At 47.2% G+C, this 15,317-nt stretch overlaps 1 protein-coding gene across 2 annotated transcripts in view; it reads left to right on the top strand.

The window, feature by feature from the left end:
- ARRB2 (arrestin beta 2) overlaps positions 1-15,317 on the top strand; it is an 893,685-nt gene that overhangs the window by 865,333 nt on the left and 13,035 nt on the right. For both annotated transcript variants that reach the window (XM_069646588.1, XM_069646589.1), the window contains one exon: positions 1-15,317. This exon is cut by the window's right edge and continues 13,035 nt beyond it. In XM_069646588.1, coding sequence (XP_069502689.1) covers positions 1-94 — 94 coding nt within the window. In that variant the 3' untranslated portion in view covers positions 95-15,317.

Here is a 15,317-nt window from a genome sequence, read left to right on the forward strand (position 1 = left end):
TTTTGGTGATGATGACATTGTCTTTGAAGACTTTGCTCGGCTGAGGCTGAAGGGTTTGAAAGATGATAAAGAAGATGATGAAGCTTTCTGCTAATTTTGACGGCTGCACATGGAGCTGGATAACGATAATGCAGTGGGGCTGGCGGGGTGTTGCCAGTACTTGTCCTTGGGCGTGGCAGGGCTTGGTCTGCCACGCCACGCTGCAATGTTTTTTTTACATTTGTGTCCGGTGTATATTTTTTAATCAATTTGACTAACAGACATTTTTAAGAAGATGAAGTAAGGATTTTAAAGTTGGTCTTTTAAATCTTATGTGAAACGAGGGAGAGCGTTACTTTTGCCACTTGAGCCTGGTGAACTAAGTGTTTCTGCCGTACAGAGAAGAGAATACATCTTGGCAACTCACGTTTTCCTTGTAAGGGGAAATATAAAAACACAGCGTTTTCCTCCTTCCAAGTATACATTCTTATTGCCTACAATGTTTAAACGATACATTCTCAGCATCTCCCTCAGCACCTACATGTTGCACAGGGTGTGATCTTAGTCTCTCCCTCCTTCAACATAAATAACACATTCTGAGTGCCAGCATTATTCAGCTGATAGATTCTTGGTGTATTCCGCCTTCAGACAATTATTTTTCAGCATCTCCCTTTTCCAGTGGATGACTTTTGAGTGCCTGCGTGTTTCAGAGGATGACATCTAAGTTTGCATCATTCGGTGGGTGACACCCGTGTTTACATCATTCGGAGGATGTTGTCTATGTATGCTTCATTCAGAGAATACATTCTTGCAATTTGGGATCTTTTCAGAGGACAAAATCAGAGCACTGGCATTTTCAGAGCTTACACACTTACTGTTTGAAGGAATGAGATGCACCCAATGCGTCGGTTTCAAAGAATAGGTCATCAGCACCTGCATCTTGCGGAAGATACTTTCTCAGAATCTACACTGTGAAGGATAATTTGACAACTCTAGCAGCATGGATTAGAATGTTAAAATGGAAAAAAAATTATCTGCTGTGTAGAGAAAAAAAACGAAATGTTGGGCTTAAAAATATTCTATTTTAAAGAAATAATTTGTTTATTTTTGTGCTACTCGTTCATTCTAAGACTCTCTCCATTATTCCAACAGAAGGAATGATCATTGTGACTCAATCTTCTTGCAACAGTCTCCAAAACCTAACAAATATAAAAAAACGCACACAGAGAAACCTTCTCCAACTTGTGGGTTGAAGGCCCTAACTTTCAACTCATTGCTACCCATATGGAGACCCTGGCTGTGAAAAGAAAATTTCTATCAGAGAAGCCAACATCCAAGACTCTGAAAACAACACCAACAAAGACACTAAGTGCCCCGACTTTGCAACTATCTCTAGAATATGGGCCAGGGACTGTGACACAGAGACCATCTCTTGCATAGTAGCCAATTTAGGATCATTTCAACAACACTGTTAAGAGCGAGAGGCCTAGGCCCCTTCTCCGAAAATAGCTTTGTGTTAAAAAGGCATGGCATTATTTCCAACCTACAAAATTATTTAATGTATTTGTAATTCAGCTCTGTCCAACTCAGATTGTGCGCCCTTGCTCAAACTCTTCAACCACCATTGCTCACCTTTATGCTTTTTATTGGCAACAATGGCTTAAACTGTCCTCGGTCTCCCTGTTTCTTTTAAGGCTGATGTCTTCGGGGAGCGGTTTGGAAAAATGGTCTGTTCATATTGGCTCACTGACTTTAGCTATCGAACTTGAATGAATTATTAAGTGTATGTATATGGATCCTGTATGTGTTTGAGGGTATATGTATGTTTATATGTGTGTATGCATAGATATGATTCATAAAGTGCTTTTCAATCGGTGCATCCCATTGAAAAAAGGTTTGTGAATCTGGTATACACACATACATTCATACATACATACATTTATATTATGCCTTCCTTTCACAGCGTCCTCAACTTTTCAAATAGACAAGGGTGTAGACTGGTTCTGTAAACTTTAAACAGCTACCAGTGGCTCTAGGTGACAGCCATGGAATAAGCCATTTTATTTATGTCTTTCCACCAGTACCTCTGATCCCTCACATCTAAGATTGCTTGGGCGATACAGAACAGTGATTATTATTGAGGCTCTGGATTTAGCAAGGACGGCATCTGATAGTTCTGGCTCAATTATTCATTTTACCTGATTCCTCTGAGAAAGGATCTTCTGCTGCAGGTTCAAGATATATTATATCTCACCCTTGAGCCTGCATGCTGGAGTGTTGCCAGGATAAGGTCCCAGAAATTGAACCTTTCCAAAGATGATTTGGATATTCCTTTGCAATTCCGTAGGACATCGCCTAAAGCCATGCTTGCCAGCTTGGGGACTGTTTTTTTCTGTTTGGTGTCGTGGTTAAGGCATTGCCCCATTGTTCTTCCCCATGAATGTCATTTTCTCGTTTTATTGGCCAAGAGTGAATTTAGTGTTGACATGTTAAATGGCTATTTGGCAGCTATATATATTAACAGATGACTCGTGTTCTTGCCTTGGTATTGCTACTGTTATCCAGTCTCTAGAAACGTTGCTCAATTCTTACCTGCCATTTGTGATTCTGTCTTGGGACCTAAACCTGGTACTGCCATGTTTTTGAGCTAATGCATTCTTGCCACTTGAGACTTGAGACATAACTATGAAGAGAGGTTCTCAAGACGCCCTTCTTGGAGATGTAAAAGCTAGAGGATCATTGAGTGAAACCTTTCCTGGCTTGTTCAAAGGATAATGTGTCTGTGTCTGAGGCACTCCATCTTTCCTAAGGAGGTCTCGGGGCAGGGTTCGAGGGGGTACATTCTTTCCATGAAGTGTCATCTTCCAGTCTGCTTTCTCCTCATCCTTCAAAGATGCAGGAGTTGTTTTATTGCTTTGATAGTAAGCAGGTTCCTACAGCCTGACTCCATATCTAACTAGTACAGTATTGAAAAAGTTACTTTTTCATTTTGCTGGCCTTGTAAGGAAATCCCTATTACCAGACCACGTTGAAGTGGATTGTCATGTTCATTAATAGGTGAACCGTTCTTCCAGAGGGCAGGAAGCTACTTCTGTCTTGTAGAAAGATGTTCCTTACTTGGTCATGAGGTCCTTTCTGCCATCATTTGCCAAGAATTACTGTTTTCCCCCATCAGAGTATCATTTTCTGATGATCCCTGCCCACCATCTTGTAAAGTTACTACTTTTGGGAGATACCATAAAGTGAGGAATATATGGATGAACCAGTTATTATGTTTGGTCATGTTGTATAGGATGGATGTGGTATTCCTCTCAAAGATCCCTCAACACTCCCTCATAACATGTGCGAGTAAGAGTGTGTTCTCACTGACCGTTTTAACATTTCCTTTGGCTCTGGAGTAGGTGCTATCGTGCTGCAGTCATGCTGGTATTCCTCGGATGCTTCCAGTGGCTGTTTAAAGGTTCAGGATTCAGTCTGTGCCCGTGGCTGTTTCAAATTATTTCTGTGGGAGGAATTGAATAGGGATTCCCTGTGTGGTGGACTATGACAAGTCTTTATCACCTGACAAGTTTAGCCAATGTATGCCTACAAGTTGCATGCGCCATCGGATCCTGCGTGTAGTGTGCTTTTGTGCAGAAAGATGCCTTTTTGTTAGCCTTTACGATTGCGTGCTGCCCTCTCACTTTGAATGCTGCACATAAGATTGTGAAGCATAGTACTGCTGCAGATTCAATTACCTTCATGCTCTGGCTATCTGTTGGTTGTGCCCCCAGTTAAGTAGGTTGGGCCAAATAACAATTTCCTAAACATACTGTCTTTCTGTGTGTAGATGTTAATGGATGAATTTTTATCAAGACTTGCTTGGTCTTGGCTGTGAATATGTTTTTGAAGGTGCTTTAGCAGTCCCATTAACAGACTATCAGTGGATTGCCTTTCTCCCACAGATTCCACCCAGCTCTCCTGCTTCGGAAGACTTTCGACCGGGGGCGTATTGGACACCGACCTGGCCGTCGATCCCGCTTGCTCGGCATCTTGTCATCGGCTCTCGGCGTGACATCAGACATCGTATAAATACCTTGTCACTACGCCCCACACCTCATTTCCTTTTTTCTGCATGTAACACGCTGCTTTGGAACACAAGGCAAGTCTTCGAGTCAATCAACGTTTTCATCAGAAAAAGTTTTGTTTTTCCAATTCCTCAACGCGAGATGTCGGTCGGTCGCTCGGGTATCGGGCTTCAAGCAGTGTTCCGACTGTGGCACTAAGATTTCATCACTGTCCCACATGAGTTGTGTCTCTGGTGCCTCGGGATGTGTCACGGGACTGACCAATGTCCGCTCTGTGCCAAAATACAGCCCAAATCCCTTCGTGATTGAGCAGCTAAACTCGCTTTTGGACGGCCACCCTCTAAGTCGCCAGTGTGGTCGACGGTTCAATCTTTCAGAGGCTGAAACTGAGGGGCACACCCCCGAAAATGGGGGAAGAAACGGTCCCATTCGATGAGCCATTCTTCCTTGTCCCGAAAGAAGAATAGGCGTCACCCCCACTGTCTGGATTTGTCAACAGAAAAAGGTATGCCGACGGCGGGGCCTACTCCCCCCCTCCCCCCCCAACAAGAGTGGGAGGATTTTAAGTGTTCTATGCTTGAAATGTTTAAAAAGCTTGCTGTATTCAGCACGGCTTATCCTCCCACTCAGCAGGCTTCAGAGCAAAGAGCGGCGCTCAGCATTTCCGACCCCCTCTAGTGCCCCGGTACCGACAATGTCGGCGCAGATACATTTTTCAACACGAAAGAGGTCCAATGGAAGCCAAATCAACCTCTTGCATCCAAAGATGGCAACGCTACGGCGTCTCAACACTGAGACACCAACATCCACCATATCAGTGCCAAAAGACAAACCATCGATGGTTGTTGACAAAAACTTCACACCGGAACCCCGGTCCAAATTTATCGATACCATCACCAAAATCAGCTTTTACAGTTAGCTCATGGCCTACATGACGCCAGTGGTTTGGACACCTCTCCAGACCTTGAATTTCAGCAATCCCAGCCCCATGCCTAAATTCAGGGCTTTAGTAGAAAGTGTTATTGGCACCTCTTGACAGGGAAGCAAAAAAAAAAAATGGATGTCTTAGCAAAAAAAGCATTCACTTCGGGCAGTATGACCTTTAAGGCTACAAATGTGGCAAGCAGTTTTGCTAACTACTCCTTTGGTCTATGGACAGCAGTTGAGAATGCTGCACAGTTCGTCCCTGAAGGACTAGTGCGTGAGGGCTTCCTACAGCGAGTGGAGGGTGGCGAAGAGGCGACCAGGCAGTCGCTGCGAACGGGCATGGACCTTGCCGATTGTGTGGGCCGATTTATGCTGTCATCAGTAACGCTAAGAAGGCAGGCCTAATTAAAAACTTCTGGCTTCTCGGCCTACTGTCCAAGTTAAACTTCTGGACATGCCCTTCAAAGGTGATCTTCTGTTCGGCCAGAAAGCTGACGATTTCTTAGAAAAATTGAAGGAATCTAAAATCGCTGCTAAGTCCTTGGGCCTAACTGCGCAGCCGGCTAAATCTGCCTTCATCTTTTCCTTTAGGGCACGGGGCTACAGGCGGTATGTCCTTATGGCAGGAGAGCGCAGCTCCCACTGGTCAGGCAAGGGCAGAAGCGTTTCTCGTGCTCTGGGAGGGGCAGAGGGGTTTCTAGAGGTCAGCAAACGGTGTCAGCGGCGGGGGCAACCAGCCTCCAAATGGCACTTTGATTTTCCCTCTCACAGCGCACCGGTTGGAGGACGGTTGACAGAGCATTTGCTCCAGTGGCAGGGAATTACTTCTGCTCATTCAGTTGGGATATTGTCTGCCGTTTGTAAGAAAACCACAGTACATACCCCCTCCACTCCCAATCCAACCGGGACAGGAGCTCCCGGAAGAACTGAGATACCTGTTGTTGAAGGGTGCAGTGGAAGACGTACCGCCCGAGGAGAGAGGATTGGATTGGTATTTCCTGGTACCCAAGAAGGGAGGAGGTCTCCATCCCATTCTGAACCCTCAGGGCCTTGAAAAAGTTCTTGAGGAAGGACACATTCAGGATGGTGACGTTGAGAGAGATTCTCCATGCTCTCGAAATACAGTACTGGCTTGTGTCAATAGACCTACATGATGCTTATTTCCATGTGCCAATCCATCGAAAGCACAGGAAGTTCCTAAGGTTCACCTTAGGGGATATGCACTATCAGTTCAATGTGCTTCCCTTTGGTCTAGCCTCCACCCCAAGTTTCTTCACCAAGCTCATGGCGGTAGTTGCGGCTCACCTCAGGAGATCTGGGGTCTACGTGTTTCCATATCTGGACGATTGGCTTATATGAGGGAATTCTGCAGTACAGGTCTTATCCCATTTAGAGGACACCTGCTTGCTGCTGCACAGGCTGGGCTTATTTAAAGTCCCAAAGGACGCCAGTCTAGACGCTCCAGTTTATCAGAGCAGTCCTAGAAAGCCGGGTGGGGAAAGGCCTTCCCTCCCGAGGAAAGAGCAGTCGGCTTGACACACATAGTCAACTTGTTCTGGAACCATACCACTCTACCAGCAGCTTCCTTCCTCCGCCTCCTAGGTCTCGTGGCCTCCTGCATTTTGTAGTGCTAGAGGTCAGGTTGCGCATGAGATTCCTGCAGTGGCGCCTGAGGGGGTCAGTGGTCTCAGTACCTTGGCACTCTCTCGGATCTTCTCAAGGTGTCGGCATCAGTGGTCAACAACCTGTCCTGGTGGGCGGACTGCAACAGTCTCCTGGCAGGGGAATCCTTCTGGCCTCCGTGGTCACAGATGTATCTCTGAAGGGTTGTGGCGCGCACTGCAAGGATTCTCAGGTGCGTGCCCCCTGGTCAGCAGCAGAAGCCAAGTGGCACATCTATAGACTGGAGTTGTCAGCTATCGGGCTTGCCCTGAAAGCATTCGCCCCATCTCTGCAGGGGAACAGTGTCCTCGTTCTGGCAGACAACACAGTGGCAATTCACTCAACAGACAAGGTGGTGTGCACACCCACCCCCTCTGCACAGAGGTGATGATGCTTTGGTTCTGGTTGCTGGAGAACCAAATCTCAGTCTTGGCAGTTCATCAGGGCACAGGGAACAACTTGGCAGATGCTCTGAGCAGGCAGGGCACAGTCTCGCAAAAGTGGGAAGTGTCAGGAAGTCCTATGGGAGCCCTTCTCCCTTTGGGGTACCCCAGCAGTGGATCTGTTAGCACAATCCTGTTGGATTTGGTTGCAGACAGTTTTGCTCAAGGGAATTCTCAGTGAACGGTGCACTGGGAGACACATTTCTGGAGGATTGGACCTTCCCTCTCCATTAAGCGTTCCCTCCGATTCCCGTCATTCCCTGGGTTTTCCGGTGGTTGAAGAGGTTTCGAGTGACCATGATCTTGATCGCCCCGGACTGGGAAAGGAGAATGTAGTACTCCAACCTCTTGGATCTGTGCACCTCGCCAGTTGCCTCGGCGGTCTGATCTCTTAACCCAGTCGGAAGGTTGGATACTCCACTCGACCCCGGAATCCCTCAACCTACATGCATGGCTCTTGCGAGGATGAGGTATGATGACTGGGACCTCTCTGAGGAAGTACTTGAGGTGTTGCTGGCTGCACGCAGACAGTCTACAAGATCTTTGTACGTGTGCAGATGGTGAAGATTTGAGGCGTGGTGCAGGAAATACAAAATGTACCTCATCTCTCGCCCTACCACTACAGTGATGGAGTTTCTTCTGTCACTGGCCTCAGCAGGCGTTCAATTTGCAGCAGTCAAAGGTTATTTGGCGGCCTTGTCTGTGTTTAAGAGATCCATGAATCAAGGTTCTTTTTTTACGATCCTGGTGACGGCACAATTCCTGAAAGGTTTTGTAAATAAGTTTCCGCCAACTCCCTTTCCCGATTGGGACCCTAATATGGTACGGACATCTGATGATGGCTCCCTTTGAGCCTAGGCATACTTGTCCCTTCGGACTTCGCTCTTTGAAAACAGCCTTTTTGTTGGCTACTACATCTGCGAGGCGGGTAAGTGAGCTGCAGGCCTTATGCTGCAAACCACCCTTCCTGCGTTTTTTACTTGAGAAAGTCTCACTCGGGGTAGGGCCTGGCTTCCTCCCCAAGGTTGTCTCAGAATTGCCCCTGTCTCAATCTTATCGACCTTCCGGTCTTCTACCCTCCTCTAAGCAGAAGGAGCAATTACATCGCCTGGACATGAGAAGGGCACTAAGTTATTACATCACGAGGACAGCTGATTTCAAAAGAGCCGACCAGCTCTTTGTGTCTTTTTCTCTTAGCCCGTAAGGGCGTGCCCATAACTAAGCAAACTTTATCCTGCTGGATAACGTTCTGTATAGCGGAATGCTACCAGTCCGCTGGAGAGGAATAACCGGCAGGCATGAGGACCCATTCGACTAGGGTAGTCTCCGCCTCAACGGCATTACAGAGGGGAGTCCCTGTCTGGGATATGTTGCGCTGCAACATGGTCATCCCTTCATACCTTTGCTAAGCACTATAATCTTGTACAGCTGATGCTTGTTTTGGCAGGGCAGTACTGCAAAATGTCTTAGTTTAGCATGTCCTTTACCTGTCTTTCCTGCCACATTTAAAAACAAAAAAGGAAACTATTTGGTAGTGTCTGTTGCAAATTCTTCCTCCTTCTGAGGTCTATGGTTATTTTATTTTTAAGGGCTCATTTGCTTGTTTGTCCTCTGTTTTCTTATGCAGCGTGGTGTGCTCAGGGGGAAAAAAGGGGGGACACTGAGGTGCGTTGGACGCAGTGACAATGTATTTATACGATGCCTGATGTCACAACCAGATGCCGAGCAAGACGGATCGCCGGCTGGATTGAGTTCCACTGCAACCCCTGTCAAAAAATTTCAGAAGCAGCATAGCTGGATGGAATATCCGCTGAGGAAGCTGTGGGAGAAGAATCCATAGAAAGAACATTATGGTGAGTAATTTCTCTTTCGAATGGATTGTGTCCTCCAACATATTCCTCATCTATGACATGTAATGTCCACAGATGTGCTGCTTTGGAATTTTCTTCGGTGGAGGGCACCCTACGTCGATGGCGTCGGGTCGATGTTATAAGTAGCACGCACAGCGCCCGTAGCCTCAGTTTCGTTTTACCTGCAAACGTGTCTGCTTCGTAAAACTCAGTGCGCCTCGTAGTTACTGTGAAGTTACCGAATTATGTCTTCATCTACCACGACAACCCCGCTGTCTGGCTATTCAGAAGTGTCGGAACTGTAATTTATTTGTTGACATGCTAATAAAAAGATGTTATGAAAAGAAATAATAAAGGACTGCGGCTCCAAGATGCCGATCACAAATCTGCATCGAATTTGTCTGTTGTGCCTCAGTGAGGGCCACGATACGGATGACTGTTCAAAGTGCCAGTTGTTGACTGCCAAAGCCTTGCAGGAACGAAAGGGGAAACTGCAGGTAGGCAGGGTGTACAAGTCCCGTAAATCCAAGTCTGCTGGACTTTCGACCGACAAGTCAAGAGGGGACTTTCGTTGTCGGAAGAAGTCCAAGCCAACCAGGTCCCGCAGTGGTTTGCGCCACTTGTCCTCGTTGAGGCATTGAAGGAAAAGGCACCATTGGTTGTCTTCCTCGTCTTCTGCTGAAGCCTCCCCGTAAAGGGTGGTCTGCCCGAAAAAATCTTCGACCCCGGCGGAGTGGGATGCTTTCCGGGTGCAAATTTTGAAGCTATTTCAGTCCCAGGGCACAGTTCCGTCTGCGCCTTCTGACGAAGCGGCATGGAACGGTCTTGGCCTGATACTCGCTGGCCTTCGAGCATGGATGGATGGCATGATAAACATCGGGAGACTTCGAGGCCCTGTTCGGACAAGGCATTGGCGATCACCAGAGATGTGCCAGGTCAAGGTTGCGGTCTTCGTCTCCGGCAAAGCCTTCGAAAACCTCGAAGTCCTTGAAGGCATCGACACTGTCAGCGCCATGCCAGTCGGTTGCGCCTGTCGGGTCTTCGACCCCGGTCAGGTTCTCAAAGCCGTTGACGCCGTCGACCCCATCTGTACCATCTGGGCCCAATTTGCCGGTGGAAATCCCTGTGACAGTGCACCCTCCTAGGAAGGCTACTTCTAAGTCTTTGAAGCCTGTAGCTGAAATGAGGTTTACTCCTCTCCCAAAGAAGGACTTTTTTAAGTCCCTCAGTGACATTTATGAGGAGGAAGAAAGGTCCGATGAGGATGATGTCCCTTTTGGTCTCCAGTTTGGGACCCCCTATGTTCCTGACTGCCTCATTTCAGAAGAGTCGGATGGAGGATCTGTAGATCAAGAAGCTAAGTAAACTAACCCAGCTACTCAGTCGCTCTCTGTATGTACCCAAACTGGGTTTTATAATTAATACAACATTTAAAACAAAAAAATAGTCCATGTTAACTGTGGATGTATTCCAGATAGTCTCAAGACATCATAGCCAAAGTTTTTCCACAGAATTTTACGTTCCAAAATTTCCAAATCCATCAGCATATAAGATTCATGTGCCAATTCATTTCGGAGATGACTCCTTCGTCAGGGCGAATCTGTTCTGTATGTAGAACTGTAATGGTTGCTGAAAAACTTGGTTGTTTCCAAGTCTTTTCTGACTCATCGTGTCGCGCCGTACCGATCACAAACACCGTTGGCGTCTTGTAGCTCTCTGTGCTCATGCAGAGCTGTGAATGCGCATGTGGATGGAGGATCTGTGTCATGTCAGAATTTGCACGATGCCAGTGGCCTTGACACTTCCCCTGAGATGGAGTTCGGCAAGCTGGACCCAGGGGATCATGCCGACTCCAGTTATCGGAGACTGATGTTGAGAGTTGTGGGGTATTTGGGCTGGTCCAGGCCTCCGGTGCATTTTGATCAAGATGATTTAACAGATATTCTGGATCAGGGTCCGTCGACTGACCCTGTGTTGCCATTTCATGTAACATTGCAAAAGAGGGTGGCTGCAACTTGGAACACCCCGGAGACTATTCCGGCAGTGAACAAGTCTTTGACGAAGAAATACCGCCCATCCGGTAGCGACTCCAGCTACCTGTCCACTCACCCCACGCTGGAGAGTTTGGTGGTCTGGCAGCCGTGGCTACCTCGAAACAGGTGGCGCACTCTACAATCATGGATGATGGATGGGTGGATGGATGGGCATGCAAGGTGTTTTCTGCTGCGAGTATGTCGTTGAAATCGGCCAACTCCACTCGTGCCTTAGCAAAGTTTTAGCACACTCTGTGGAATTGCATTTCTGAACATAATCCTGAAGGGGAAGAAAGGGATGGCTTTCTAGCTATTGTGAAGGACGGCAAAGAGGCCATGTGTGAATCCCTTCAGTCTGGGTTGGATACTGCAGTTAGTGTCAGCAGGTCCATGGCTACGAGCACCGTGACACCCAGGTTTGCATGCTTGATGTGCATCCCAGTCTTCTCAACATGGCCTTTGACGGGTCTCATCTTTTTGGCAACAAGGCTGACAAGAGCCTTGAGAAGTTGCAGACGTCGAAAGCAGCCACTGAGTCTTTCGGTGCAGCTGTGAGACCACCTCAGCCTTTTCGTCCTAGGGGACAACAATGGAGGGGTGGATCTTTCTGCTTCTATTCCTCATTTGGAAGGTTGAGAGAAATGGCCAGTCAAAGGCTCCTCGTAGTGGATGAGGTGCCAAAGCCACTAAAGCAGCAGGCTCTTTGCCATCAGGCGCTGCAGCAGCTGCTTCAAAACCTCCCAGAGGACTTGAGTCGCTGTTCACCAGTAGGGGGCAGGCTGTCTCTGCATCTAGAAGAATGGCGGGCCATTACTTCAGATGCGTGGGCTCTGGAAACAATAGCCCACGGCTACTGCCTACCTTTTCTACGACGGCCTCACAATCCACCAGGGAAGCACTCTTTAAGGATTCCAGATCCGCTCCTTGTGCAGGAGATTTTAACCCTGCTGGAGAAAGGCCCTATAGAACCGGTGCTTATAGCGGAAAGGAACACGGGTTGGTATTCCCCGTAATTTTTTATTCCCAAAAGGACGGAGGACTAAGACCCATCTTGGAATTGAGATCCTTCAACAAGTTCCTCACGAGGACAAATTCAAGATGGTCGCTCTTTCTCAGATCCTTCAGGCCCTCCAACTTCAGGATTGATTGGTGTCATTGGACCTGTAGGATGCTTATTTTCATGTGCCGATCCATCTCCAGTCCCAGTTCTCAGGCAAGATGTCGGATCTCTCATGTTCCGGTCAAGGTCTCACAGGATCTTCTGTGGTGGGCCGGTGAGGAAAATCTCATGAAGGGAGAGCCTTTTTGGCAACAGTGTGCGGATGTGACGGACGTTTCCCTCACGGGGTGGGAAGCTCATGCCAACGATCTGACCATCAGTGGTCGTTGGTCTCCATCAGAGTCCAAACTACACATCAATCTTTTGGAGCTGAAAGCAATCAGGCTAGCACTGAAGGCTTTCCTGCCATCTATATGGGGAAGGTATGTCCTGATAATGATGGACAACACGGTGGCCAGAGAGGAGAACATGGCGGCGGACGCTCTTGAGCTGGCAGAGCGCAGTCTCCCACGTGTGGGAACTAGCTCAGTAAGTCCTTCAAGAGTTCTTTGCCCTTTGCGGAACCCCACAGGTGGACCTGTTCGCCACCAGTGCCAACTGGAAGTGTGAGAGGTACTGCTATAGGGAATTTCCTCTGAGAGGAGCTCTAGGTGACTCGTTCGTTGTGGATTGGTTATTCCCGCTACTGTACGAGTTTCCTCCGATCCGCGTCATTCCTTAAGTTCTCAGGAGGTTACGACGGTTCGGGACCCACATGATCCTCATTGCTCCGGATTGGGCCAGGAGAGTGTGGTACCCGGACCTTCTAGTTCATCTGTCCTCCAATATGTCTTCCCCAAAGAGAGGATCTTCTCTTGCGAGAGGAAGGTCAGGTTCTCCATCCAGAGATCAAGACTCTCAGCCTTCACAAATGGTTTCTGAAAGGTTGAGATATAAGGATTGGGACCTCCCGGATGATGTGATGGAGGTGTTGCTTTCAGCCAGACAGCCAGCAACAAAGTCCCTGTACCGCTGGCATAAGTTCTGCGACTGGTGCAGAGGAAAAAATGTTCTTACTTTTCAGTGCTTAATTCCGGAGGTTCTCACTTTCTTACTTTCTTTGGCCCACAGGGGCCTTCAGGTGGGAACCATTAAAGGTTACCTGGCAGCGCTATCTATCTTTAAGCGCTCCTCTGAGGAATGCTCTTATTTTAAGATTCCACTGATAACTCAGTTTCTGAGAGGACTCACAAATGTGTTCTCGCTGTCGCCTTTTCAGGTGCCGGTCTGGTACCATAATTTGGTCTTAAAGTCTCTGATGGGAGCTCTGTTTGAACCTTTGTACTCTTGTCTGTTGAGATTGTTGACATTTAAGAAGGTTTTCTTGGTTGGAGTTACCTCTGCTCGAAGAGTGAGCGAGTTGCAGGCACTTTCTTCTAAGCCACCCTTTACTTTTTTCCACAAGGACAGGGTTGTATTGAGAGGACATCCGTCCTTCCTACCTAAAGTAGTGTCAGAATTTCATTTAAGTCAGAAGGTGGTGCTACCAACCTTGTATCATCCTCCTCATCCTAGTAAGGACGAGGAGAGACTCCATAGGTTAGATTCTAGGAGAGCATTGAGCTTTTATCTTTCTAGGATGTCCAAAGTCAGATGACCAGCTGTTTGTGGGGTATACTGGACACCGATTAGGCCAGACTGTTTCTAAGCGGACCTTGTTTAGGTGTATCACCCGCACTATTTCTGAATGATACAGATTGGCTGGCAAGGACCCTCCGGAGGGCTTGCGGGCTCATTCCACCAGGAGCATGGCTACATCGACGGCCTTGGGTGTTCCGGTAACAAACATCTGTGATGCTGTAACGTGGTCTTCATACACAAGTTTGTTAAGTATTAATCCCTGGATACTTCCCATGCTCGGGATGTTGCCTTTGGTAAGGCAGTGCTTTACTCTGCCATTCAATTGGGTATGTCTAAATTCTTCTCCCGCCTCACTCATGGATACTGCTTTGGGAGTTTGTCATAGATGAGGAATATGTTGGAGGACACAATCCATTAGAAGAACAAATTACTTCCCAACTGGTAACGTTCTTTCGATTGGATGTTCCTCCAACGTATTCCACATCGCCTTCCCAGCCTAACCCTCTCAAGAATTTCCCATGCCTTTACAGCTTTCGTTCCATCAAGGCTAAGTGCAGTCGATGCTGTATTATGGGCTCGTGTGCCACACGTTGTGAGTGGGGTGGGGGGACATGAACTGATGTTACGGGCACTGTGCATGCTACTTATAACCTCCGATGAGGTCACCCTGGACGGATGCCTTCGAGGTACACCGAAGCAATCGACACAGGGCGCCCTCTGCCGAAGAAAATTCCAAAGCAGCACAGCTGTGGACATTATATGTCATAGATGAGGAATATGTTGGAGGAACATCCAGTCGAAAGAACGTTACTAGTTGGTAAGTATCTTGTTCTTCTATTTGTGAATGTGGATGCTTTCATAGGACTTTCAAGTTGATCATCCTGAACAGAAGTTCTGCTCTACTTTCATCAGGAAAGCATTAGTAACATGCATGTGCAGTCTACCCTCTTTTTGCAATCTGACCTTGAAGAAAGGACTGTATTTGTGAGTCTTAGTATGTCTTTTCAAAAACCCTTTTTACAAATCAGCATAGCAAACCGTCTCAGAGCCAGATTCCTCTGAAAGGAAGGTTGAAGACTTTCATGAAATGCTGGTTCACTGTGAAGTGTGGCTGCTGGTGATAATGCTTGAGGCAAATAGGCACTTGCTTTAAGCATTACACAAAATGGGAAATTTGTTATGGCTGTAGTCTTCCACAAAAGGGGAAGGGTGTTGGCTATACAAAACCGCGTGGCCTGAAGAGTAATTTGCCCTTTTGGCTTGGTATCATGGACTAAAAGTATTTTCCTATCATATGTCCACCTTTGGGTATATGTGTAATCATTGATGTCTGTCCATGCTGACAAATCAAAACTTGAAGCAGGAGGATAACCCAGTTTGTAAACAAAATGCTGGTGTCAAAGTAAACTTCTGTGCCAATAATGGTCCTGTTCACATTCGTAAAATATTCTCGACATTCTAGCTCCTGGGCTTAATTCTTCGTCCTCTTTTTTTATCAAACGAAACAGCAACTTTAAAGTACCACATCAGGCTTGTTAACTGTTAAAGAACAGGGCCTGTCTGAAAAACTACCTAGATAAGGGCATTTTCTCTGCTCCCTGGTCGTTTGAAGGTGCCTTCTCACGTCTTCAAATCTAGCCAATTTGCATAAGGGTTTGTCTGTTCAAAAATGTCCG

The sequence above is a fragment of the Ambystoma mexicanum genome, chromosome 1p (assembly GCF_040938575.1).
Source record: "Ambystoma mexicanum isolate Mex_15411 chromosome 1p, UKY_AmexF1_1, whole genome shotgun sequence".
Lineage (NCBI taxonomy): Eukaryota > Metazoa > Chordata > Amphibia > Caudata > Ambystomatidae > Ambystoma > Ambystoma mexicanum.